At 32.8% G+C, this 27,989-nt stretch overlaps 1 protein-coding gene across 1 annotated transcript in view; it reads left to right on the top strand.

Annotated features, from left to right (window-relative positions):
• IQCH (IQ motif containing H) overlaps positions 1-27,989 on the top strand; it is a 295,121-nt gene that overhangs the window by 70,535 nt on the left and 196,597 nt on the right. Inside the window, exon 5 of the mRNA XM_051980800.1 lies at positions 2,685-2,804. Within this exon, the coding sequence (XP_051836760.1) occupies positions 2,685-2,804 (120 nt within the window). The remainder of the gene's footprint in view (positions 1-2,684; positions 2,805-27,989) is intronic.

Here is a 27,989-nt window from a genome sequence, read left to right as displayed (position 1 = left end):
CTCAAAGAAACCTATCTTACACTGAAACCCTTGTTTAATAGCATACACTATTCGTTTCTTATATAGCTGCATAGTATAGTAATAAAATAAATACCACAAAATCACTGATGAGATGAAAATTGAACTCTCCGCTTCTGTGCAGCCATGTAGGTAAAACAGTAATTGGCTTTGATAATAACTTTTGTTCTTACAAACCAAAGTCTAAATGAGAGTCACATTTGATATATCTGCTTGTAATTACTATCAAAAGGAGAGAATATCAAGTTTAGATTGTTTAGTGACTTATAATAGATGGAATAAATAGCTATCTTTTGTTGATCAATCTGAAATTTCTACACCACCACACCCCAAAATGATTCCTAGGATTTATCTTACTGTTTATTTTCTTCAAATATATTTTGTATATTTGACACATATACACACACATATATATACACACATACATACACTGTGTGTGTAATTTGTGTGTATACTTCTTCAAAACATGTTTTTATTTAATGAAGAATTTTTTGTTTTTCTCATTGTTGCTAAAGCCTTATTTTGGAGCCTGTTAATTCAACATAAGCTTAGAATATTTTTCCATATGTGAAGAGGAAATGTGGGGTTCAAATCCTTTTTTAGTGAATTTCAATCAAATTAACTGATACTTATTTTTTTAATTTAAGATTCCTTTTAATTTTTAACCTGATGTTTTCCTTCAGAGAAGTTAAATCAAAGTGCCAAAAGAATAAGGCATTCTTTTCCTGCACATAATTTTGTTGTCAAAAAAGTGAATATTCAGATATTAATTTCTAAAAGGATTGTTTTTAAAACTCACAGTTAACAAGTTGGCATTATAGCATTTCATTTCTGTTTAGTTTTCCTGTTGTACATTGATTTTCATTTGAGGAACAGCAGTAGCCAATGTTGTGTAGCTGTAAAAGGGAAACAGAAAACAACTGGTTTAATTCCAGTTTTGATAATGATTATGTATTTGATCATTTTCTTGCTACGACAGTTCTGTAGCCACACTAAGCTGATGGAGCATGGCAAAGCTAAGAAAACTGATACAGTCCATTGAGCCAATGATCCTGGAATTAAAAAGTTTCTAACAAAGCTTAGACATGATAGATGAAGCTATTACCATCAATTGTATCCAGAATCCACATTTTAAAAGCATCCTAATTACAGTAACCACATTCAATCAATATAATATATATTCGCAATTTCTCAATTCTTGATAGTGTGGAAATTATTTTAAAAGTGTAATTAAGAAGGAAAAATTATGCTGAGGTATTAATTTCAATAAAAAGACACTCAACTTCCATGTAAATGCTGTGAAATAATGCTGTGTGTCTGACAACATAAAGAAGCAAAGACATTAGGATTGTGTGTTATTGGTATATGTGCCTCGAGCAAAGGAAATGAGATGTTGTTCATCTGAAATCTTAGGTTGCTACAAAAGCAGAGTAAAATGAAAACTTGAGACAATTATTTGGAAAGCCGACAAAAACAAATTACTATTGAAAATGAAAGACAAAAAGGAAGAGGATCTGAAGCACATGTTACCTAGATTGCTTGTCTATATAGCATGAGTTCTTCAGATAATTGATCACCCTTTCCTTTCTCTTTACCTGTGTAGATGTAGGACATTTATTTATCATGGAAATTATTTGCAAGTTGGAGTTTTTTTTAAATCTCCTTCAATAATCAACTCATATCAGCCATATAGCCAAAAGCAATCATCAGTTGTTAGAATTTCTTTCTACTCCTAGATCCTACTCCTATCCAGATTTCAAGATTTCAAACAATTGATTTGGTGGTTTAAACCCATACGATGCCTTCTGGAAACAGTAGTGACACTTCAGATTCTATTCAGTTAAATCTAGAATCTGGAACTACAGAATTGTGAAGAACTTTAGAAACCACCCAGTCCAATGAACCCATCTTAAAAATGTGCTCCTGAGTGGGGCTATGACTTATTTTCTATTGCATACTCTTCCAGTGACAAAGCTGGATTAAAATTCAAGTACCTTATATTTCAATCCAGGGTTCTTACTAGTACGCAACAAAGTCTCCCTCTATTTTCATGTTTTCTAAAAGTTATCATATTGAATAGTTTTGAATGACAAGAGAAGAATTTCTTCTTCAAAAACAAAAGCATCTGTTATAAGTATCTAGTCATTTGACTTTGGTCAGAGATTTTTAAAAGATCGAAGAATTTGTTAGAATGAATTTTCTAAGTCCAAACTAGATTTTACCTATAATTGTCCCAAGAGGAAAGAGACTGCATTAACAGACCAAGAGAGCCCTCTACCTGTCTATCTGTAGTATAGGCTTCAATGGCAAACTCCTTGACCTGGAAAGCTTAAAATAAATCCAGACTGGGATTTCTTTCCCCTCCTCCTGCTCAATGGTTCTCACATTATTCTTGATAATAAAAATGATGTGTGAGATTTCTATGTATATATAGAAAGAATCATAAAGGAAGGTTTGGAAAAAAGGTTTCTGTGAGTAAAGAAAGCGTACTAATAAGTAGTTTAAATAAAGGATCAAGAAAACCCTATTTTCTTTAAGCATAACATTAAAAATGACTATTTTAAAGGATATTGCATTACTTTGAGGATGCTTAGTATTGGTGAGCATCTTAATTCTTGCAGAAATTTGAATTATGACATGAAAGTTTCATTGTTTCTTTGTTTCAGCTAAAGACAGAGCTGCGTTTAAAAATCTTGCATGATCCTGAACATGCCTACCACAGAGCTGCTGTAAATCAGAGCTATGGAATCAGTTTGCCATTTATTAATAAAAGAAAACCAGGACGTGTAAGTAATGAGTTGTTTTAATGACCTCTTATTATTTTTTTCTTTTAATATTAAAAAAGTAAATTACTGATAATGGAAAAAGTAACATGCTTTCTTTTCAAATAAGGTTTGGATCCTTTTCCTTTTTCATTCCCCATCTCTATTATTACTGTGAGAATTTTATTTTGTTTGTTAAAATTGGTTGAGCAAAAATTTTAAATAAAAAATTTTATTTGCAGATAATTTAGTTTTATATATTTTATTTACTGACCTTTCTAAATAGCACAATTATTTTAAGATGTATACTATAGTACCAGAGGGAAGAAGATACAATTGAAGAACTATGAGAATTAACAGAAAATCTTAAGTATGTTATTTCAGTGATGGGTTTAAGTCTAGAAAAATAAAGTAAAAATAATTGCATAAAATGAGATATAATAGTGTAAACATGTATACAAATTCTAAAATTTCACTACAGGTAGATATGAAAACTAATCTTTTATGTTTTAATGTCTACCATATTAGAAGGGGGGATATAAGTAAAAGATTTGTTTAGAGGGAAACATTCAAGTATCTTAGATTTTTTTCTAGGCTCTGCCAGTGATAGTGTATGATTTAGAAATGACTTGCCCTCTGAACTATTTCTTCACCTATTACTGTATTTTTGGGAACAAAAATAAAGAGATGCCAATGAAGTTGACGCACATAGAGAGACATACAAAAAAATGTCCATTTTTGGGAGAGATCTGGAATAACTACTAAATTACTTAATTTCCACAATCTTTCTAAATATGCCAATTATTTAGCCATATGTGATATTTCTAAAATTTCTTTCTCTAATTTCTATCAAGTACTCAGAATACATCTGAGTTATTCTGATCCCTTTTTTTCTAAATAGAAAATATTAATATTTTAGCACTATACAACGAGAAAATCTACTAGCAAAACTATCACTTAGATTATTTTTGCAAATTTCCAATTTGAGGACTTTCAAATCTTTGCTGTCTTGTAATTTTAAAATCTATTATGAATTATTCTCAATAATAAATATGCATTTTTTCTGCTCAGCCAGTCACAGAAATCTAACTTTTGTAAGTCAAGCTAGACAGAGACTTTTTAAGTTTGTAGAAATATCACTCAATTAAATGTGAATACTTTATCTGTGAGTCTGAAGCCATTATAATTAACACTGTCATTCTCCCTACCTCCTTCCTCTTTTTTCCCCCTTTTTCCCCTTTTCCACTCTCTCCTTCTTCTCTGTCTCTGTACCCATATGTCTATCTGCCTTTGTCGTTAGTACTACTTCATTAGCTGGGTGCAGAGAATTTGCCACATTATCACATTCAAACTTCATATATTTTAGTAATGAAATTTTAATTCCAGTGCCCCTGGTCTTTTTGCTTTGGGTTTATGACCTTAGATCAAGAGTCAATAGAGGAATTTGGAAACTGATTTTGCATACACAATTGTAAATTAGAGTTTATGCAGGCTCTTCATTATAGTTTTCAAAGTGAATAGATCCTCAGACAACGGATGTGTAGTAGTTGGAGGATATTTGGAAGTCTCACTTACAAAAACTCTGGAGAACTTTATCCATTGGCACTATTGCTGATGTATAATAACTAATAGAATTTGTAAACAAAATGATCTGGAGGTTTCAAGCATTCCATTTACTATGATAAACTCTGACCCATGAAATCTACTTGAGAGCACCTTCCAGTTATATATACATGATCACCACTGCATTATTTTACTGAATTAACCAGTTTATTAACAAGCTGATTAATAATTTCATTCCAAATGGTTGATTCCATAGTTTTATAAAATTTTATAGTTTTGCCCACTCATCCAGTATTATTATATATATATTTTTAAAAGGGTTGTTTTCTTGTTGTGTTTCAATTAACAGATGAATTGTACAGGAAGCTCTGTACTAAAAGAGAAATTTTCGGGTATTTGGTTTTAAACAACATAAACGGCATCTGTGAATGATACAGTTGTGAGTTACCATGTATAAAAATGCTTTTAGAAAGCAGTTGCTCAAACTAAGAGGCAATTTGTCTAGCATTGTGATATATAGTTAATTAGAATAAAACCAGCATCATGGCTAATGGCTTTTTAGAACTACTCTAAAATGTTCAGAGGTGGAATCTCATTCGGCTATAGAGGGCTATATGCTCAGCTACTCCAAGTGAAATTAGCAGGGCTTACAAAACATAATCTTTTTTCTTGAATATTTCTGACAGAAAATTGATAAATATCTAGTTTGTGCACATTTCTATTTAGTACCCTAAAATACATTTGAGAGTTTATTAATTTCCTGTGCAGGATTATCTAATGTGACTTTTAATATTACCAGGGATTTTTGTGCAAATGAAGAGATAATGAATAATACACATATCCAAACAGTTTAACTCTATCCATAAAGTAAAATTGCCTTCAGAATTTATCTGTGAATCCCCACACACATATCTAATGGTCAAGTGAAAAGTGATATTGTCTTAGACTAAGTGGGATTGCACAGGATCTCAAACCAATCTTATCATTTTAAATAAATAAATAAATAACCATTCTAAAATATGTAATTTTGCCTAGGTGTTGGATGAAATTTGCTTGCTGGTATGAGGACAAGGAAAAGTGATACTTTTTAAATTTTTTCCCCACCAAGTACAGTTCCAGTTAAATGTTATATAAGACGAGTAACAAAGCTCTGCAGAAAATTTGACTTCGATTTATCACCAGAAGTAGAAAGGTTCTTTAAAAGACTTGTAACATGTATCTGTTAACATGAATTTTAAAAGAAAGATTATGAATGCATAGCAAAGCAGCAGAAACAAAACATTGTTTTGAATTGCAGCACAAATAACTCTGATTATAACTGTTATGACCTAGAAAAGAATCATAAAAACATTTTTCTTTTTGGCAAGATATGAGTTGCTTTAGAATTATGCCAGTCCTTTGGTCCCACTTTCCAAATAAATAAATATATAATGGAATGTAAACTTAGAATCTTTTACTTATTCATGAGGTTGAATTTAATACTATTATGATTTCTAGTTTTTATGAGTCATATGTTATGCAGTGTTTTTCACTAACTTAGTTGGGTGGCAACTATACCCTACAAATCATGGCTTCATTCTTTACTGGTTCACTTGGGGGGGTATCTCCTAATCTCTCACTCCATCAGGGAGAGCACATTCATTTCCAAAATGATCAAGTCACATAAAGCAGGCGGTTGTGTTAATTTCAAATGATTAGAAGCAGCACCAGAAGTAAGAGAGTGGGGACAGTGGGGAGAGGGGATGGGGAAGGAATGGGGGCGTTTCAAAACATGATTGTGTTTTAAGCCTATGCATATGGCCACAATTACAGTCACAACATAATTTGGCAACGGTAGCAGAATTAGATTTAAACAAATTGATGTTACACTGCAGTAATTCAGAATGAGCTTGTTGCATTTATAAACCATAACAAGAACAGTGAATTAATAAAGCCTTCTTGTCACTAAAAATAAAAAAGGGAATAATTGCTGAGAACAGAGTTAAGTTAACAGATGACTATAGTCAGCATCCTTTCAGCCCAGATATGGGAATGTGAAGGTCACCCCCATCTCAGATGACAAAGAGGGAACATTTTTGTTGGTAAACAAATTAATCTTTTGAAAGGTCACCATTTGTTTTAAGTTTTTATCCAGTTCTTGTCATCTGGAATCAGAGATTGACTGTCATTTTGCTAGGCAGGGGTGCAGTTGAAGCAGGCAAAGCTGCTTCTGTACATATCAGCATTCCTTGACAAAACTCAGTGCCTGATTGCGATGCTATGGGCGGCTGGTTTACAGCTGTCTCCGGACAAGAATGGAGGCCCACCCCTGAATTCCAATAAGATAGGCCTGCATATTCTGCCTGGTGTAAGCTGGCCCCTTGCCCACAAGTAAAATGTATTGTAGTTCAAGCCAGCAATTATCTCTTTTACTTCCTTCTGTGCTGCTTCTGTTCCCCTTTTCAAAAAACAGATGTGGTATTCATCGAAGTTCTTCATCTATTCTTTCTCACACCTGCCATGGCAGAATTTTGACAGAGGTAGAATTTGGGGGAGCCAGCAGCAGACTACCAGCTGGAATTTCTTTGAGACATGTTTAAAGGAGAAGTGTAAATTTTTCTGCATTTTCAGAAAATGCAGAGTCAGCAACTAGGAACCTCCTTTTCTAGGAGCCTATGTGTGGTAAATTAAATTAGATGAACAAAAGAAAGCTTTAAGGACATTTTGAAATGCCATATCCTATTTATGATATGTAATCATTACCCAAGATTGAAATGGAATGCACAGTAGCCTTTTAAAATCATTCTTCCTACTGCCTATTAAAAAAAACAAGTCAATGATCCCTCTCAGAGAACAAATTTTTAATGCCACACCCAGAACAATAGAGTCAATAATAATATATTACTTTTTGAGACCATGCATAAGTAGATGTTGACATGGAGACAATGAAAAAATCACTCAGCTTGAGAAAGACAAATTAGAGCAATCTCTCTACTAGTGAGAAATTTCCAACTTTCTCCAGATTAGTTTGGTTCTTAATTTTCCTCCGTACTTAAATTTCATATGCCTGGTTCAGTTCCTAAAGACTTTCCAGACAAAGAAGTCCCTCTTTATTTTTTCCCTTTTCTGAACTCTAAGCCCTTATGGGCTATCCTAGGAGGCTCAAGCTGTTTAACTTTATTGCACTGTCTAATGGCACTGCTGCAATCTAGGTCTTGTTTCCTTTTCACAAGGATTTGTTAATCAGATTACATTTTCAGAGAAACAGAATTTCAGTGATATATCTTGGAGAGTGGCCCTGAGGCCCCTATGCCCTGAGGATTGGCCATCCCAGTTCAGATCATTTAATGGCAATTAATCATGTACTTTCTGGTGACATGCCTGGTTATGTTGCCTTTGGTTGTTATTGAGTGATCATAATCATGAGCAGGATCAGGAGGAGCTGGACTAAGTGATCTTTAAGTCTTTTTTCTATTTCTATTTAACTTTTCTTCTCCCAAATAGACTCTAAAATCCTAGAAGTAAGGAATTTTTTAGCTACTTCCCATTCCCTACAACACCAAAACATGATATCTCACACATGATGGGACTCTTAAATTATTTGTAAATTTATTCTTTTTTCTTTCTCTTCTTTCCTCTGGTGTGTGTATGTGTGTGTGTGTGTGTCTTTCTGTGTGTGTTCAGTTATTTTTCAGTTGTATCTGACCCATTATGACCCCATTTGGAGTTTTCTTCGCATAGATACTGGAATGGTTGCCAGCTCATTTTACAGTTGAGGAAACTGAGACAAATAGAATTAAGTGACTTGCCCTGGCCCAAACAACCAGTGTCTGAGAACAGATTTGACCACTAATCTCAGCCTTGAAGTTATAACTTTGAATAGCCTTTATTAGCAGGAGGAGTCCCATAAGGATAAAGACTCAGCTTGTGATTTCATCCACATAGAGAGATCCCAGATGAGGAATATCCCTTCACCTACACAGGCCAACAGCAAAAGGACCCTATGGCTGGCTATCTACAACAACAATCCCAAATGGGAAGCAGATTAAAATGTAATTGATAAATATTTAATGAAATAAATAAATGAATGAATGTAGAAAATGTGGGGCAGCTAGGTGGCTCAATGGATAGAGCACTGGGTCTGGAGTCAGGAAGATCTGAGTTCAAATTTGGCCTCAGATACTTACTAGTTGTGTGACCCTGGGTAAGTCACTTTATCCTGTTTTGTTTCTTTGCTAAGAAAACCCCATATGGAGTCACAAAGACTTAAATGACTAAATAACAGCCACAAAGACAACAAAAATGTATTCCATAAGGATCTGTATGTGCAGTTAATGGCTCTGTTTCTATCTGAGTTTGACACTTCTGGCCTAGAATATTGAAAAGTTAAGTAACTTCTCAGGATTGTGCAGGAAATATATCTCAGATCTTTCTGCCTTTGAAGCCAGGTCTCTATTCACTGCTCCTTTTATAGCTGTAGCCAAAAAGTTAAGAGAGGGGGAAGAAAGAAGGAAGGAAGGGAAGAAGGAAAGAAGGAAGGAAGGAAGGAAAACAAGAAGGGAGAGAGAGGAGAGAAGAAGGAAGGAAAGAAAGAAGGAAGGAAGGAAGGAAAACAAGAAGAGAGAGAGAGGAAAGAAGAGGAATAGAAAGGTAAGGAAAAAGCAAAGGAAAGGAAAGGAAAGGTTTATTGTTTCATAAGCTGGGAAAAAAATCCAACTGTCTGAATACCTCTTAGTGATAAGTGCTTAACTTTTGCTTCTAATTCTAATTATGACCTTGAACTTCTCTTCATGTGTCTGTGCCTCAATTTCCTCATCTGAAAATGCCTAGGTGATTTTTTATACCTGAGACTTTTTCTGGCTCTGATTTAAATGAAAAACAAAAACAAGTTGATATCATGGGTAATGATTATCTCTAAAATGCACAACATGTATTTCTGGTCAGCAAGAAATGGTCATCACACTGATCGAAGTCCTGAGATCAGGATTGGAAAGAGGTAGAAGAGTTGATATGGAATGGAAAAAAGAGTTCTGGATTTGGTCCTGCTTATTGCCTGTGTGATGTTGAGGAAATTACTCTCTCCAAGGATCATTTTTTTCATCTGTAAAATGGACTAAATCATTTCTGAGACCTCTGCCAACTCTAAAACCCACTCTCCTATAAACCTTAATTGATTATCTTGCAGTCAATTGAATTGACTATAAGGCTGATCTGATTCACTTGTTAGGAAATTTGAAATAAATGAACAGTCACACTCTCCCAAAACAGCAGAGTTTGGGGAGAAGCGTAGTAGGGCTGGGGTGGAAGCACTTACCACAGAGCTGAAGATGTTGTCTGGCCCCTACTAGAAGACACTTGGTCTAAAAGTAGTGGTGACAGTGGTGGTAGAGCCATGTCTCTCCTCCTACCAAGATGTTTCTCATCTTGTATTTTAGCTGTGGTTGAAGATGATTCATTATTGAACTCCAAGAGTTACTTTATTGAGTAAAATAAAAAAAAGGACAGAACAGAGGTTTTATTTCTTTATCTTTTCACCTTTAAGTATATAGATTTGGGACTCTTGACAGCCCTCCCTGAGACAGAGGAGAAGACATCTCACACCTCCCAGTCTGAAAGAATGAAAGAAGCCCAAACTAAACCCTGACTTGTTAAGACACTTGGGTATTGGACAAAAAGTACAGATCAGAGGGAAAAGTAAAATATATGTTCCACAAAATACCTCTAGCTTTTTGGACAGTGGTGTTGAGGTGATGAATCCTTGGTGAATTTTTGTTCTTGTTCTTCCCATTTGGCTCTGCATTCGTTGATCATCTTCCAAAATTTCTTTGACATGAGTCTTCTGAGCCCATGATGCCAAACATTTTGTGTATTCTGTTCTATTTTCACATTCCCTTTCCATCAACTCCTCAGTGGCAAAAAAGACAGTCATACTGGACTGATACTCTCAGCTTTTATAGTCTCTTGAGTCATAAAATGAGATAGGAAACTTAGCAAGTTTAGTTTTATTTACAGTGCTAGCTGAAATGTGACTTCCTGAGACTCACTTGTTATTTAAATAAAAAACTCAAATCTTCCACCAAAAAATGGAACACATTTTACTTGCAAAACCTTTCAGTATTTCAAAAGAAGGAAATATAATGACTTTAATGGCGTTATTTCATAGTAGAGTAAGTTGATTTGTTATTCTTGGCTTATTAGATTTATTTTTTTCTGTGAATAGTCATAATTGCTGCTTTCCCATCACTTTAAAAATCTGTGACATCCAGTCTTGCCCAATAAACCACAGACTCATTAGGAAAAAAATCCTTTGACAACATGATATTTGGTTTTTATCATTAATGTGTCAATAAAACTTAGTTTGATATTTTTATATATAGTTCAAGAATTTAGCTTGACTGAAACTTCAATTACTAATTCATTCACACACATTCATTTTCATTTGTTTGGTCTTCATTAGATATCTATAATAACCAGTCTTTATTCATTAGTCAAGAGGTCTTGAAGAAAAGGCATTATTAAATTGCTTAGCTGAAATATTTAACTTCCTTTCATAGGACTCATTTTCCAACCCCTCAATAATCACTGTTTCTGAATCTTTAAAATGAAAGAGTTAGAATGATGACTAAGGTACTTTTCACTCTGAACTCTAACATTCAATGAAATTTATCTATATAATTAGCATTTATTACCTGTTTGTGCATACTAGATACTAAGAGAAGATCAAATAAATCATGCAATTCTTAAAATACTTCACACACTTTAAAGGACTTCATAGACATTATTACTAATAAAACACACAAAGATATAAAGGTAGATATAGGCAGAGATATAGGGAACAATATGAGTATTAGACTAATGAAGATGGTAAGATTGGAAATATCAAGAAATGAGTTTGGATAAGTAGAGTTACCACTAGATGAAGACCTTTGAATCTTACCAGTATGCAAAAAACCTTCTACAAGGAATTTAGAAGTAAGGCTAGAGATAGTGGTTAATTTTATGGGAATCACCAGAAATTAGATACCTTTTTTTATGTTGTATAGATGATGTCCTGGATTAACAGTGTTCTTGTGTTCTTTTATTGAACTGGTGGAAAAACTTTCTTTCCACTCCCTTTTCTAATAATACTATGTCTATCTCTTGAATAAGAATATGTTTGCTGCTCCTTTTCACAATCCTTGTATAATATTATTCCTAGAACTTTTTTTCAAAGAGAAAGGTCTAATATTTATTTGCTTCTGTAAATTGTATGTCTGTTCCACTGATCTACTTTTCTATTTCTTAGCCAGTACCAGATCATTCTAACATTACTGCCTTATAATATAGTTTAAAATCTAGTACAGCTAACCCTTCTTCCTTTACGTTTTTTCATTACCTTCTTGACTTTTTGTTTTTCCAAATGAATTTTGTTATATTTTCTCTAATTAAGTAAAATAAATTTAGGTAATTTAATCAGGATGGTATTGAATATATAAATTAGTTTAAGTAAAATTGTCATTTTCATTATATTAGCTCTACTTAACCAGAACAATTAATATTCCTCCAATTATTTAAATCTAATTTTATTTGTATAAAGTATTATGTTGTTTCTATAATTCCTGAGTTTATTTTGGCAGGTATACTTTCAAATATCTTATACTGTCTAAAGTTATTTTAAGTGGGTTGTTTCTTACTATCTTTTCTTGCAGGAATTCTTGCAATAGGGAAGTTGGCTTTATCAAGTAAAAATAATCATACGCTGTTAGTTGTCAGTAAGATTGTTAAGCAATTATTAAAACAAAAGAAATCACAATATATATCCATTAATTTCTGGTGACATTTAGAATGAACATTTTCCAAGCTATGAAAATGAAAATTAGTGAGTTTCTTTCAAGAGTTTGCCATCTGACTATCACTGAAACTATCCTCACCATTTGACTCATATCTTTACAGTCTTGAATTTGCCATTTTATTAAACATAAGTTTAAGCCAAGAGCCTAGAATTTAATACAGATGAAGACACCATTTCTATCAAATCTATTGAATGTCTATAAGTAACATGATGATATTTCAGTCATTAAAATAACAGAAAACAACACTTAGGGACAGGTAGATCAACCAGTAGTCCCTATTTTAACAAGAGAAATAATTCTATCAGTTACAAAATAACAAATCATTACTTAGATTCTAAGCCTTTTAATCAGATTATCTAAGTCATAGCAAAAATCATCCTCCGGAAAACATGTGAAAATTTGAATGTAATCCTGTGTAATTTGACCTGAAGCAGTTATAATATAAACTGGAATTTAAATGTATTAAAGCCTATGCTAAGGGAAAATTATTTGATAGGCAAATACATGCCCAGGGAGCTAAAAATGAGTAAAAGAGATATAGAATATCTTTTTTTAAAGAGAAACTAGATTAAATTGTGAGATAAGCCAGTAAGGTTGAAGGAAAGTGCATAAATAGCTAAAGAGCAAGAGAAAGCAGGGAAATCATAATGAGTGAAAACTCAGTGATTGACATTAGAACATAAGCCATTTTTGAAAGTCACAGGCTTAAAGGAAGGGATTCAATGATGGACAATCAATGCTTTCTCAATGACTAGCATTTATGGCTAAAAATAAATATCAGAAAAAATAAAAATCAGTAAAAGAATAAGATAAGAATGAATGAGGGACCTCAGAAGAGCTAAAGGAAGAACTGCATGGTTTGGGAATGAAACTTCTTCAAGTAGTTTGCAGTCTCTTGTCCATGTCTATTCAACTCAGTGCTTTCCAAATGGGAGCAACTATCATTTATATCCTTCACAATCTTTATTCATTGATAACTTGAAATAATACTTTTAAAAGCCTTAATAATGAGGTGAACTGCATTAAATTGGCTTAAATAATAGAATTACTAAACCTGCAACTAATCTGTACAGACAGTTCTTATGTTTTACTACAGTGTGTCCCTGAAAACTGTTATAAAGCACATTTCATTTTCCTCCATGTGAACCGCTTTATAATTGAAGTTTTTGATCCTTTAAGGACATGACATCACATAAATCATGGTTTTGACCAACAACAGGTTAAAAAAGCAAATATAAATATTCCCAAACCTCTTTGAAAAATTTATATAAAATTATTCTTTAAATCATAGAATTTTGGAGTTCTCAAAGACTGTGATCACAGAATCACAGGATCTCAGAACTGGAAGACCTCAGAAGTCATATAGTCTAATCCATATATGAACAAGAATCCCTTATTCAAATTATAAGGAAAATATTCCTTATATCAAACGTAAATTTGCCTCTGTGCAAATGTTCCTATCCATTGTTCCTGCTTCTGCAGTCTAAGACCAAATAAAAGAAGTCTTAATCTTTCTTTCATAATACATTTCTTTAGATATCTGAAGATATGAATTATGCCCTTGAACATTCTCTCCTCTTCAGGCCAAATCTCCTACATTTCTACAATTGATCAATGGACTCAAGGTCCTTCTCTGTTCCATTGGCTCTTGTTTGGGTATTATCCAGTTCATCAAAGTCCTTCATAAAACATTATCCCCCGAAATTGAATATGATCTAGCAATATGTTAAATAAAGTACAACTCAACTGTCACTTGCCTAATCCTGGGTATTTTGCATCTCTTAATAAAGCCCAAAAATAGGAAATAAGGAAGATAGGAAATAAGCACTTACTAAGCACCTACTTATTAATAGATGCTATTATTATCTTCATTTTATAGATGAAGTGACTGAGGCAGACAGAGGTTAACTGATCTACCTAGGGTCAAACTGCTAGTTAAGTGACTAAAGCCAAATCTGAACTCAAGGGCTCTATCCATTGCCCACCTAGTTGTCTACATCCCAAAACACAAATAAATAAATGCTGTTTCCCCAAACAGAATACAAGCCCCATAAAGACAGGGACTATTTTTATCTTTGAATGTCCAGTATCTACCACAGTCCCTGGTTCTAAGTAGCACTTAAATGTTTGTTGATTGAATACTTTTTGCTTGACTAACTGATCTGCTTTTACTCACACCTAGCTTTTCTCCTGACTCTTAAGGTCAGCTCTTTCTCTATTATAATGAGAGCCTATTATGAAAGGACTAGAGTGCTAAACTATTCATCACATCAATATAAATTGTGTGTGCAGAGGCAGCACCATGTAGCAGAAAGTGAGTTGATCTGGGTCAAATAGCCAAGGCTCAAATTCCAACTGAACTATTCCCTATTTGTATGATCCTGGGAAGATCCCTTAATTTCTATGGGCCTCAGTTTCTTCATTTTTAAAATGAAAGGTTATATTACCTATCCTCTTATTGTTCTTTTCAGTTCTAAATCCCTAACAATCCTCCCAAGGATACACCATTTGAAAGGGAAAATCATCACCTCTTTCTAACAAAGTCACTTTGTTGGAACACCAGGAATTCTATTTGAGGGACACAAGAGAATCATAAATTCTACCAGATCACACTTAAACTATTCCTAAATGTACATTAGATAGAGAAAACAAATCTGTAAAACATTCTATTTATAAAAATCACCAGAGCCAGAGATTCTTGAACTTCTAATTTCATTGTTATCTTTCAGTTGTCTTAAGTCTCCATCACAAGTAAAATATCTCATTCCTGCATAGAAAATAATCATCAAAACACTTGAAAAACTGGAGAGTGAAACAGAAGAGCAAAACAGTTCTAGCTGTTTCCTACTTTGGATGTAAAAGTAGAATTTACACAATGTGAATTTAATTAGCTTGCAGGTTAGATGATCTGACACAGAATCTTGGCCAAATATCTTTAGAAAAAAATGAAGAGAAAAGAAAAAATTCCCAACCTTCTCTTTTTCCCCCATTCTCACCAATTTTGAACATTGTCTGATATTCCCTAATGTCATTCCCTACCATCAATGTCAGTCATCATTTTTAAGGTCCATGAAGGAATTTTTTAAAAAATTAAATTAACAGGGATTGGGGGAATTAAGGAATTAATAGTCAAGACATTAACTTGGGTAAGAATGCTTTTATTGTGCTCTTTACTAGTCTTTGAAAATCTACCTGGGCATTTCTATAGCAAACTTTACCAATTCAGCCTTGGAATTATAGTGAAGCCCAGTGGAGTCATTGAAGTAGGCCTTAGTACTGCTCAGGAAGGGATGCCAAATTAAATAAAAAGGGCCCCAGCAGTTCTGCAGCTGCAAACCAACCAAACTGCTGGTATGAGGTAAATGAGAACCAAACTTAATTTCACTTATGACCCCAGAAGTATTTAAAGGGAACTGCCAAGAGACTGCTGCACTATTCCACAATAAGAGAATAATAGCAATGGCAATACTAATTATGACAAAGCCAATAGCTTAGTTAGGAAACATATATAGAAATTCCTGCTGCTTAATTCTATTTCTTCTTTAATCAGATATCCTGTGTCAGATTATAGATATTTTAAAATACTATTTCAAATTCATATATTATTAATATCAACAATAGATATCTTTACTTTATTACCATTCATTTATCAGACACTGAAAGCTATTGTGTGACAGAAATTATACTAGACACTAAGAATAAAATAGGTCATAATAATAATCATTCCTGCTTTCAAGAAGCTTACATTCTAATTAGAGAGACAATATGTGCATATATTATTCAAAATTAGAAGCTTCTGGTTTTCATATTTTCTTGTTCTTGTGTCAATGGTACTGGTATTTACATAGTTAAAAAAAATTCAACAGTGTATGAAACCACAAGCTTATGTTTAAATAACTTTTTTTCTTGCATTGGAAATGAGGGACACATGGTCAAAGTGGAAAAGTTAAGAAAAACATTAGTATCTAGCTTGTTCAACATACACTCCAGCAACAATATAAAGTCCAAAATCAAAAAATAAGCTGAAAGAATGATCAGAATGAGAGGGGGAAAAAATCCTCCATAAAGATTATTATGCTGGTGGGAAAGTTCAAAACAAAAACCCAGAAGAGAATGACTCCAAAATATCTACAAACAAAGCCTCAAATAAAAATAACCCTGGATACAAATTTCACAAAAAAACGTTTTCTAGAAGAGACAATGCAAGAGTTAAAAAAATAAAAATGATTCCAAGAAATCAAATGAAAGTGGTTCAGGGAATAAACTGGGAAAAGAAGCAAAATCTAGCAAAGAAAAACATGAACTGAAAATTAGCAGCTTGAAAAAAATGAATACAAAACCTTACCAAAGAAAATAACTTCTTTAAAATTAAAATCAACTAAATGGAAACTAATGACTCCATGTAACAGCAAGAAATACTAAAACTAAGTTTCAGACTGAAAAATATAAGAAAATATGAAGTACCTCATTTTAAAAAAACTGACTTGAAAACAGTTCAAGGAGAGAGAATTTAAAAATCACTGGACTACTTGAAGGCTATGAACTACAAAAAAGAACCTAGATATCATATTTCAAGAAATCATAATAGAAATATTTCCAGATCTCCTAGCATCAATGGGCAAAATAAAAATTGAAAGAATTCCTTAGTATTCTCCTGATAGAAATCTCAAAATGAAAATATTTAGAAATGTAGGGCATTAAAACCTCACAAACAAATAAAAGCAAAAATATTAACTACATCTTTTACTGATCAAATTGCAATAAAATTACAATCAATAAAATTTGGAATGCAAATTAAAAAAAAAACAGAAAAACAACAAATCACCCATCCCTAAATTAAACACAAAAATAGGAATCCAGAAAATCCAAGCAGATAATAATAAAATTGTAAGTTTTAAAAGGAACAAATAAAACTGGGAACTTAAAAAAAGATACACTATTAGCTACTTTGATTTTATTTTTAAAAAGAAAAAAAAATCACCAATATCAAAAATTAACAAATAGGTGGGAGAAACAATGTGGCAGAATAAAAGCAGGAATTTGCCCACCTTCTTCCCTCAAACTAAAAATAAATTTAAGAGCATAAGAATACCCAAAAAGACAGAGTAAAACATTTCCCAGCCAAAAACAATTTAGAAGGTTAGCAGAAAAGGTCTGTGACACCATGATGGGAGTCCAGCATGTAGTCCTGGTTCAAGCCACACCAGCACAGCCACAACCCAGCTTCAGCCCTGACATCATGCCTGTAAAGCAAGAATGGTTTTAGACACTTCTAAATCAGTATCAGTAATGGTGGTTTTTAGATTCATAGCACAGAGATACCAAAAAGGTATGTGTCATAGAGTGGGAATCCAACAGTGCAAAACCAGCACAGGTCACACCATATAGCCTTGGCCTCAGCCCCAGCAAAGCAGGAGACTATTGATTTTAGCACACTAGATCTTACAGTTACATTTTGGGGGGAGGGGGAGAGCTCCTCCCAGTTCCAAGGAAGTAAAAAGTGCTTGTGGTCAAATCTCTTAAAGGATCTCTGAAAATAGTTGCACAAAATCCCTAAAGTTTGGGGCAGTGTACCCTCCACCCTGGAAACATAGATCTACTTTAATAAAGAATTAAAAACTAAGTAATGGGCTAGGAAAATGAGCATACAACAGAAAGAAATTTTGACCATAGAAAATTACATGGAGACAAAGAAGATCAAAACACACATTCAGAAGAAAAGAACAAAGTTAAAGCTCCTGCTTAAAAAATCTTCAAGAAAAATAAGAATTGGTCTCAGGCTATGGAAGACTTCAAAAGAGATTTTGAAAATTAAATAATAGCGATAGAAGAAAAATTAGGAAAAGAATTGAGATTGTTGCAAAAGGAAATACAAAAAAGCCAATGAAGATAAGAACATCATAAAAAGACAAAATTGACCAAATGGAAAAGGAGGTATAAAAGCTCATTGAAGAAAATAATTCCTTGAAAATTAGAATTGAGAACTGAGGAGTCATGATAGCAGAGAGTAGATAAGACAATGCCTGAGCTCTTCCTGGTTTCCCTAAGAATCAACACTAGATCAAGCCTCTGAAGTGATTTAAGATTAAATTAAGATTTAAGATTAAGTGGGTGTTGACATAACCCACAAAAAATTGTAGTGTAATAGTTTTCCAGCTTAAGATATCTTGGAAGGATATCAAGAAAAGTCTGTTTCAATTCGGCAGGGGGGACACAGCCCAGCATAGGTGTAAGGAGGTCCAGCACTGGGAAGCCCAATGTGGGAGGTCCAGCACAGAAAATCTTGCAGAAGGCTCTTTAGACAAAATACAGCAGCACTGGTTATTCTGTCATGGTTCAGAATGCCAGATAAGTAGAACAGCTGAGCAATGGAACCACTGAAAACAAATTGTGAGCCCCTGAACCCCAACATAACTGGCAGGACTTGGCCAGGTCACTCAGCAGGAGAAGCATGCAGTACTGGCACTAGTGCAGTCAGTGAGAAGCCCCTATCATCCTGCAAAGAAAGTTCGGGACAATCTCTTCTGTGCCTTAAGAACAGACCTCAACCTTTAAAAATGAGTTAAAAAGCAAAAAGAGCTCTGAATATAGTTGCTATGAAGATAGGGAAAATCAGAACACAAACCCAAAAGAGGATAGCAAATGCAAAATGCCTGCAGATGAAGCCTCAAAGGGACATATGAACTGCTTTCCAATTCAAAAGGTTCTCTTGGAAGAATTCAAAAAAGATCTAAAAAGAAAAGAAAAATGGGGAAAAGAAATGAGCATTATAGGAGAGTGATGAAAGTTTGGGGTGGGGGGAAGCCAACACCTTGGAAAAAGAAGCACAGAAATTGACTAAAAAAAAAAACAGCTCCTTAAAAAATAAATTTGATGAAATGGAAAGAAATATACTGAAGAAAATAACTCCTTCAAAAATAGAATTGGCAAAATGGGAAAAAATCCATCTGACCAAACAATTCCTTTAGAAGTAAAATTGGCCAAATGCAAAAGGAAGTAAAAAAACTAATGAAGAAAATAATTCATTAAAAACTAGAATTGGACAAATGAAAGTAAATGACTCAATGAGAAAGTAAGAATCAGTCAAACAAAAATTTTAAAATGAAAAAATAGAAGAAAATGTAAATTAATGCCTCATTAGAAAAATAAGACCTAGAAAATAGATTCAGAAGAGAGAATCTAAGAATTTGTGGACTCCCTAAAGCCATGATGAAAAAAAAAAAAGGCTAGGCAACATCTACCAAGAAATCATCAAGGAATATTACCCTGATATCCTAGAACCAAAGGATAAAATAGTAATTGAAAGAATCCATTGATCACCTCCTGAAAGAGATGTCAAAATGAAAACTCCAAGGAATATTGTAGCTAAATTCCAAAATTATCAGATCAAGATAAAAGTATTGCAAGCAACCAGAAAGAAACAATTTAAATATCGAGGAACTACAATCAGTTTATCCAAGACCTAGCAGCTTCCACATTAAACGATTGGGGGACCTGGAATATGATATCCCATAAGGCAAAGGAACTTGGACTTCAACCAAGAATCAACTACCCAGAAAAACTAAGCATTAGATTTCAGTGGAAAAGATGGACATTCAATGAAATGGGGAGTTTTCAATCATTTTTGATGAAAAGACCAGAGCTAAACATAAAATTTGATCTCCAAATATAAGTAACTCGAGAGAAGCATAAAAAGTAAACAAGAAAAATATGTATTTTAAAGGTTAAAATGTTTACATTCCTACATGAGAAGAAGATATGCATAACTCTTGAGAACTCTAAGTTGACTTTAATTTTATGGTATAAAAAATGGGGATAGAAAAAGGATTGTACTAAGAGAAAAGAGAGATAAAATAGGTAAATTGCACCACATAAAGAGGCACAAAAGGTCTCATAACTATGGGAAGGAAGAGAGGGGGATTAGTATTGTTTGAATGTCAATCTTATCATATTTGGCCCAAAAAGGAAATATCATATATACTTAGTTTGGTATAGAAATTTGTCTCATCCTATAAAGTAGTAGGAAGAAAAAGGGGAAAGAAAAGAGGGAGGCTAATAGAAGGGTGAGCAGAAGTAAAAGGGGAGAGGGATAAAAAAGGAAAAGCTGAAAAAAGGGAGAACAAATTGAAGGAGGTGATGATCATAAGCAATACAGTAATTAGAAAGGAAAGGGTGAAAGGAGATAGAAAAGTGATAATAGGAAAATATGATGGTGAGAAATACAGAATTAGATATCTTAACTGTGAATCTGAACGGGAAGAACTCACCCATAAAACAGAAATGGATAGCAAACTGATTAAAAGCCAGAATCCTACAATATGTTATTTATAAGAAATACCATTTGAAGCAGAGAGACACATACTAAGTAAAGGTAAAACACTAGAGCAGAATCCATTTTACATACTGATGTAAAAAAAAAAAAAATCAGGGGTGGCAATCCTGATCTCAAATCAAGAAAAAACAAAAATAGATCTAATCAAGAAATAAGAAAGGAAACTACATATTGCTAAAGGATATCATAAATAATGAAGAAAAATCAATACTAAATATATATGAAGCAAGTATTATGGCATCCAAATTCTTAGAGAAGTTAAGTGAACAAGAAGAAATAGATAGCTAAATTATATTACTGGGAGATCTCAGCATTCCTCTTTCAGAACTAGGTAAATATAACTGCAAAATAAAAAATAGAAGTTAACTTGGTGAATAGAATTTTAGAAAAGTTACACATGAGAATTCATGCCTAATGAATTGGAGAAAAATTAATGGGAATAGAAAAAAATATGCCTTTTCTCAATGGTATATGGCACCTGTACAAAAATTGACCATGTATTAGGGCATAAAAATCTCACAATCAAATGCAGAAAGGCAGAAATAATAAATGCATCCTTTTCAGATCATGATACAATAAAAATTATATGTAATAAAGGGCCGGGGAAAAATAGACCAAAAATTAATTGGAAACGAAATAATCTAATCCTAAAGAATGAATGGATCAAACAACAAATTATAGAAACAATTGATAATTTCATCCAAGAGAATGGCAATAATGAGAAAACATACCAAAATTTATGGGATTTAGCCAAAGCAGTTCTTAATGGGAAATTTTGCTAGATGTTTACATGAATAAAAGAGAAATAGAAGATCAATGAAAGGACATGCGGCAAAAAAAAAAAAAAAAAAATCTAGAAAAGAACAAATTAAAAACCTTCAAATACCAAATTCAAAATTGTGAAAATCAAAGGAGAGAATAAAATTTAGTAACTAAACTATTGTACTAATAAAGAAAATTAAGAAATGATTTTGTGAAGAAAAAAACAAAATAAATAAACCTTTGGTTAATTTGATTAGAAAAAGGAAAGATGAAAAACAAATTATCAGTATCAAAAATTAAAAGGGTGAATTTACTATCAATGAAGAGAAAATTAAAGCAATAATTAGGAACTATTTTACCAATTTTATGGCAATAAATCTTATAATCTAAGTGAAATGGGAATGAATACTTACAAAAATATACATTGTATATTTTTGATGAACTGATGAGGAAATAAAATTATTTAAAACAGTCCCATTTTAGAAAAATAGATTGAACAAGACAATAAATTCCAAAACAAAAAAGTATCCAGAGTCAGATGGATTTAAAAGTGAATTCTACCAAACATTTAAAAAAAACAATTCATTCTAATACTATGTAAACTATTTGAAAAAATAGAGGAAGAAGAAATACTACCAAATTCCTTTTAAAGTACAGATCTAGTGCTTATACCTAACCAGGAAAGACCAAATCAGAGAAAGAAAATTATAAACCATCCTCCAAATCACTATTGATCAGAGAAATGCAAATTAAGACAACTCTGAAATAGCACTACACACTTCACAGATTGGCTAAAATGACAGGAAAAGATAATGAGGAATGTTGGAGGGGATGTGGGAAAACTGGGACACTGATACATTGTTGATAAACTGTGAATGATCCAACCATTCTGGAGAGCAATTTGAAACAATTTCTTAAAAAGTTATCAAATTGTGCACACCCTTTGATCCAGCAGTGTTTCTACTGGGATTATGTCCCAAAGAGATTTTAAAGGAGAGAAAAGGACCTACATGAGCAAAAATGTTTGTGGCAGCCCTTTTTGTAGTGGCAAGAAACTAGAAACTGAGTGGATGCCCATCAATTGGAGAACGGCTGAATAAATTATGGTATATGAATGTTATGGAATATTACTGTTCTGTAAGAAACAACCAGCAGGATGATTTCAGAGAGGCCTGGAGATACTTATATGAACTAATCCTAAGTGAAATGAGCAAAACCAGGAGATCATTATACACAGCAACAACAAGACTATATGATGTTCAATTCTGATGGACATGATTTCTTTAACAATGAGATGATTCAAAACAGTTCCAATTATTCGGGGATGAAGACAGCCATCTACACCCAGAGAGAGGGCCGTGGGAACTGAGTATGGACAACAACATAGCATTCTCACCCTTTCTGTTGCTTGCTTGCATTTTGTTTTCTTTTCTGGTTTTTTTTTTCCTTCTTGATCCGATTTGTTTTGTTCAGCAAGATAACTGTATAAATATGTATACACATATTGGATTTAACATGTATTTTAACATATTTAACATGTTTTGGACTACCTGCCATCTAGGGGAGAGATGGGGAGATGGAAGACCAATTTTCCGAATGAATATTGATTTTTAAAATCTTAAATAAAATGCTATCACAGAGATGACAGCAATTTATCTCCATGATAATATACTTACGACCAAGTAGGACTTATGCCAGGAATGCAGGGCTGGTTCAATATCAGGAAAAATATCAGCATATTTGACCATATCAATAACCAAACTAACAAATCACATGATTACTTCAATTGATGCAGAAAAAGCAGTTGACAAAATATAACACTCATTCTTATTAAAAACACTAGCAAGCATAGGAATATATGGAGTTTTCCTTAAAATGATAGATAACATCTATCTAAAAACCATCAGCAAATATTATATGTAACAGGAATAAACTAAAAGCATTCCCAATAAAATCAGGGATGAAACAAGGTTGTCCATTATCACTACTACCCTTTAATATTGTACTAGAAATGTTACCTTTAATAATAAGAAGAAAAAAAATTGAAGGAATTAGAGTACGTAATGAGAAAGCAAAATTATCACTTTTTTCAGAGGATATGGCATACAAAGAAAATTTTAGAGAATCAGTTAAAAACTCCTAGAAATAATAATTTTAGCAAAGTTGTAGGATATAAAATAAATCCACATAACTCTTTGGCATTTCTATATGTTACCAACAAAGTTATGTAGGAAGAGATAGAAATCTCATTTAAAATAATTTTAGATGGCAAAACAAGGCTACCCATTATCACCACTATTATTCAACATTGTACTAAAAATTTTGGTTTTTAGCAATAAGAAAAGAAAAAGAAATGAAAAGAATTAGAATAGACAATGAGGAAATAAAGCTTTTTTGCAGATGATAATGATAATATAGTTAAATAATCCTAGAAAATCATCCAAAAACCTACTGGAAACAATTCACAGCTTTAACAAAGTTGCAAGATATAAAAATAAATCTACACATATCATCAGCATTTCTGTATATTACTGACAAAGTCCATCACCAAGAAATAGAGAAATTCCATTTAAAATAACTGTAGACAAAATAAAATATTTGGGGATTTACCTGCCAAGACAAACCCAAGAACTATATGAACACAATTACAAAACACTTCTCATACAAATAAAGCAAGATCTAAACAATTAGAAAAATATCAGTTGCTCATGGGTAGGCTGAGCTATTATAATAAAAATGCTTAAATTGGTTTGCCTGTTCAATGCCATATTAATCAAACTTCCAAAATATTTTATAGAATTAGAAAAAAATAAAATTTATATGAAAGAATAAAGGGTCAATAATACCAAGGAAATTAATAATAATAATAAAAAAGTACAAGGATGGTGGCTTAGCAGTACCAAACCTAAAACTATATTATAAAGCAGCAGTCATCAAAACCATTTGGTACTAACTGTGGGATGTGGGAAAATGGAACACTAATGCATTGTTGTAGGGTTATGAACTGATCCAAACATTTTGGAGAGCAATTTGGAACTATACTCAAAGGACTATCAAACTGTGCATATCCTTTGATCCAGCAGTGTATCTACTGGGGTCTGTCTCCCAAAGAAGTCATAAAAAAAGAAAAAAGACCAACATGTGTAAAAAATTTTTATAGCCTCTTTTTTTGAAGTAGCAAGGAACTAGATGCCTTCGGATGCCCATCAATTGGGGAATGGCTGGACAAGTTATGGTATATGAAGTAATGAAATATTATTATTATTCTGTAAGAAACAATCTGCAGGATGATTTTAGAAAGACCTGAAGAGATTTACATGAACTGATGGTTAAGTGAAGTGAGTAGAATCAAGAGAACATTGTACAGAACAAGAAGATTATATGATGATCAATTCTGATGGACATGGCTCTTTTCAACAGCAAGATGATTCAAAGCAGTTCCAGTAAACTTGTGATGGAAAGAGTTATTTTCATCCAGAGAGAGAATTATGGAAACTGAATGTGGATCAAAGCATAGCGTTTTCACTTTTTGTTGTTGTTTGCTTTCTTTCCTGTGCTTTTTTTTCCTTTCACGTTTTGATCTGATTTTTCTTGTACAGCATGATGATTATGGAAATATATTTAGAAGAACTGCATTAACTTATATCAAATTCCTTGCTGTCTATGGGATGTGGTGAAGGGGCAGGGAGGGAGAAAAATTTGGAACACAAGTTTTGCAAAGTGTTGAAAACTATCTTTGTATTTATTTGGAGAAAAAAGCTATTAAAAAATTGAATTGAGCAAATTGAAGCCAATGACTGTGTAATAAATCAAGATACAATAAAATAAAACCAAATAGAAAAAAATATCTTATTGGAAAAACAACTGATCTGAAAAATAGATCCATGAGAGATAATTTAAAATATATTGGTCTACAAAAAATAATTGGAAACTAAATAATCTCATACTAAAGAATGATTGGGTGAAACAGCAAATCATAGACATAATTAATAACTTCACCCAAGAAAACGATAATAATGAGACATCATACCAAAATTTATGGGAGGCAGCCAAAGCGGTAATAAGGGGAAATTTCATATCTCTAGAGGCCTATTTGTATAAAATAGAGAAAGAGAAGGTCAATGAATTGGGTTTGCAATTAAAAATGCTAGAAAAGGAACAAATTAAAAACCCCCAGTCAAACACTAAACTTGAAATTCTAAAAATAAAAGGTGAGATCAATAAAATTGAAAGTAAAAAAACTATTGAATTGATTAATAAAACTAAGAGTTGGTTCTATGAAAAAACCAACAAAATAGACAAACCTTAGTAAATCTGATTAAAAAAAGGAAAGAGGAAAATCAAATTGTTAGTCTTAAAAATGAAAAGGGAAAACTCACCACTAATGAAGAGGAAATTAGAGCAATAATTAGGAGTTACTTTGCCCAACTTTATGCCAATAAATTCGACAACTTAAATGAAATAGAAAAATACCTCCAAAAATACAGCTTGCCCAAACTAACAGAGGAAGAAGTAAATATCCTAAACAGTCCCATCTCAGAAAAAGAAATAGAACAAACTATCAATCAATTCCCTAAGAAAAAATCCCCAGGACCAGATGGATTTACATGTGAATTCTACCAAACATTTAAAGAACAATTAACTCCAATGTTATATAAACTATTTGAAAAAATAGGGATTGAAGGAGTCCTACCAAACTCCTTTTATGACACAGACATGGTACTGATACCTAAACCAGGTAGGCTGAAAACAGAGAAAGAAAATATAGACCAATCTCCCTAATGAATATTGATGCTAAAATCTTAAATAAAATATTAGCAAAAAGATTACAGAAAATCGTCACCAGAATAATACACTATGACCAAGTAGGATTTATACCAGGAATGCAGGGCTGGTTCAATATTAGGAAAACTATTAGCATAATTGACTATATCAATAACCAAACAAACAAAAACCACATGATCATCTCAATAGATGCAGAAAAAGCATTTGATAAAATCCAACATCCATTCCTAATAAAAACACTTGAGAGCATAGGAATAAATGGACTTTTCCTTAAAATAGTCAGGAGCATATATTTAAAACCATCAGTAAGCATCATATGCAATGGGGAAAAACTGGAACCTTTCCCAGTAAGATCTGGAGTGAAGCAAGGTTGCCCACTATCACCATTATTATTTAATATCGTATTAGAAACACTAGCCTCGGCAATAAGAGTCGAGAAAGATATTAAAGGAATTAGAGTAGGCAATGAGGAAACCAAACTATCACTCTTTGCAGATGATATGATGGTATACCTAGAGAACCCCAGAGATTCTACCAAAAAGCTATTGGAAATAATTCATAATTTTAGCAAAGTAGCTGGCTAGAAAATAAATCCCCATAAATCCTCAGCATTTTTATACATCACCAACAAAACCCAACAGCAAGAGATACAAAGAGAAATTCCATTCAGAATAACTGTTGATACCATAAAATATTTGGGAATCTATCTACCAAAGGAAAGTCAGGAATTATATGAGCAAAATTATAAAAAAGTCTCCACACAAATAAAGTCAGACTTAAATAATTGGAAAAATATTAAGTGCTCTTGAATTGGCCGAGCGAACATAATAAAGATGACAATATTCCCTAAACTAATCTATTTATTTAGTGCTATACCAATCAGACTTCCAAGAAAATATTTTATTGATCTAGAAAAAATAACAACAAAATTCATATGGAACAATAAAAAGTCGAGAATCTCAAGGGAATTAATGAAAAAAAAATCAAATGAAGGTGGCCTAGCTGTACCTGATCTAAAATTATATTATAAAGCAGCAGTCACCAAAACCATTTGGTATTGGCTAAGAAATAGATTAGTGGATCAGTGGAAAAGGCTAGGTTCACAAGACAGAATAGTCAACTATAGCAATCTAGTGTTTGACAAACCCAAAGCCCCTAACTTCTGGGAAAAGAATTCATTATTTGATAAAAACTGCTGGGATAATTGGAAATTAGTATGGCAGAAATTAGGCATGGACCCACACTTAACACCATATACCAAGATAAGATCAAAATGGGTCTATGACCTAGGCATAAAGAACGAGATTATAAATAAATTAGAGGAACATAGAATAGTTTATCTCTCAGACTTGTGGAGGAGAAAGAAATTTGTGACCAAAGATGAACTAGAGACCATTACTGATCACAAAATAGAAAATTTCGATTACATCAAATTAAAAAGCCTTTGTACAAATAAAACTAATGCAAACAATATTAGAAGGGAAGCAACAAACTGGGAAAACATTTTCACAGTTAAAGGTTCTGTGAGATAAATGAGATAAAGGCCTCATTTCCAAAATATATAGAGAACTGACTCAAATTTATAAGAAATCAAGCCATTCTCCAATTGATAAATGGTCAAAGGATATGAACAGACAATTTTCAGAGGATGAAATTGAAACTATTACCACTCATATGAAAGAGTGTTCCAAATCATTATTGATCAGAAAAATGCAAATTAAGACAACTCTGAGATACCACTACACACCTGTCAGATTGGCCAAGATGACAGGAAAAAATAATGATGAATGTTGGAGGGGATGCGGGAAAACTGGGACACTAATGCATTGTTGGTGGAGTTGTGAACGGATCCAACCATTCTGGAGAGCAATCTGGAATTATGCCCAAAAAATTATCAAATTGTGCATACCCTTTGATCCAGCAGTGTTTCTATTGGGCTTATATCCCAAAGAAATA

Source organism: Antechinus flavipes, chromosome 2, assembly GCF_016432865.1.
Source record: "Antechinus flavipes isolate AdamAnt ecotype Samford, QLD, Australia chromosome 2, AdamAnt_v2, whole genome shotgun sequence".
Taxonomy (NCBI): Eukaryota; Metazoa; Chordata; class Mammalia; order Dasyuromorphia; family Dasyuridae; genus Antechinus; species Antechinus flavipes.
The sequence above is the reverse complement of the archived record's forward strand: the minus strand, read 5'-3'. Positions and strand labels throughout refer to the sequence as shown.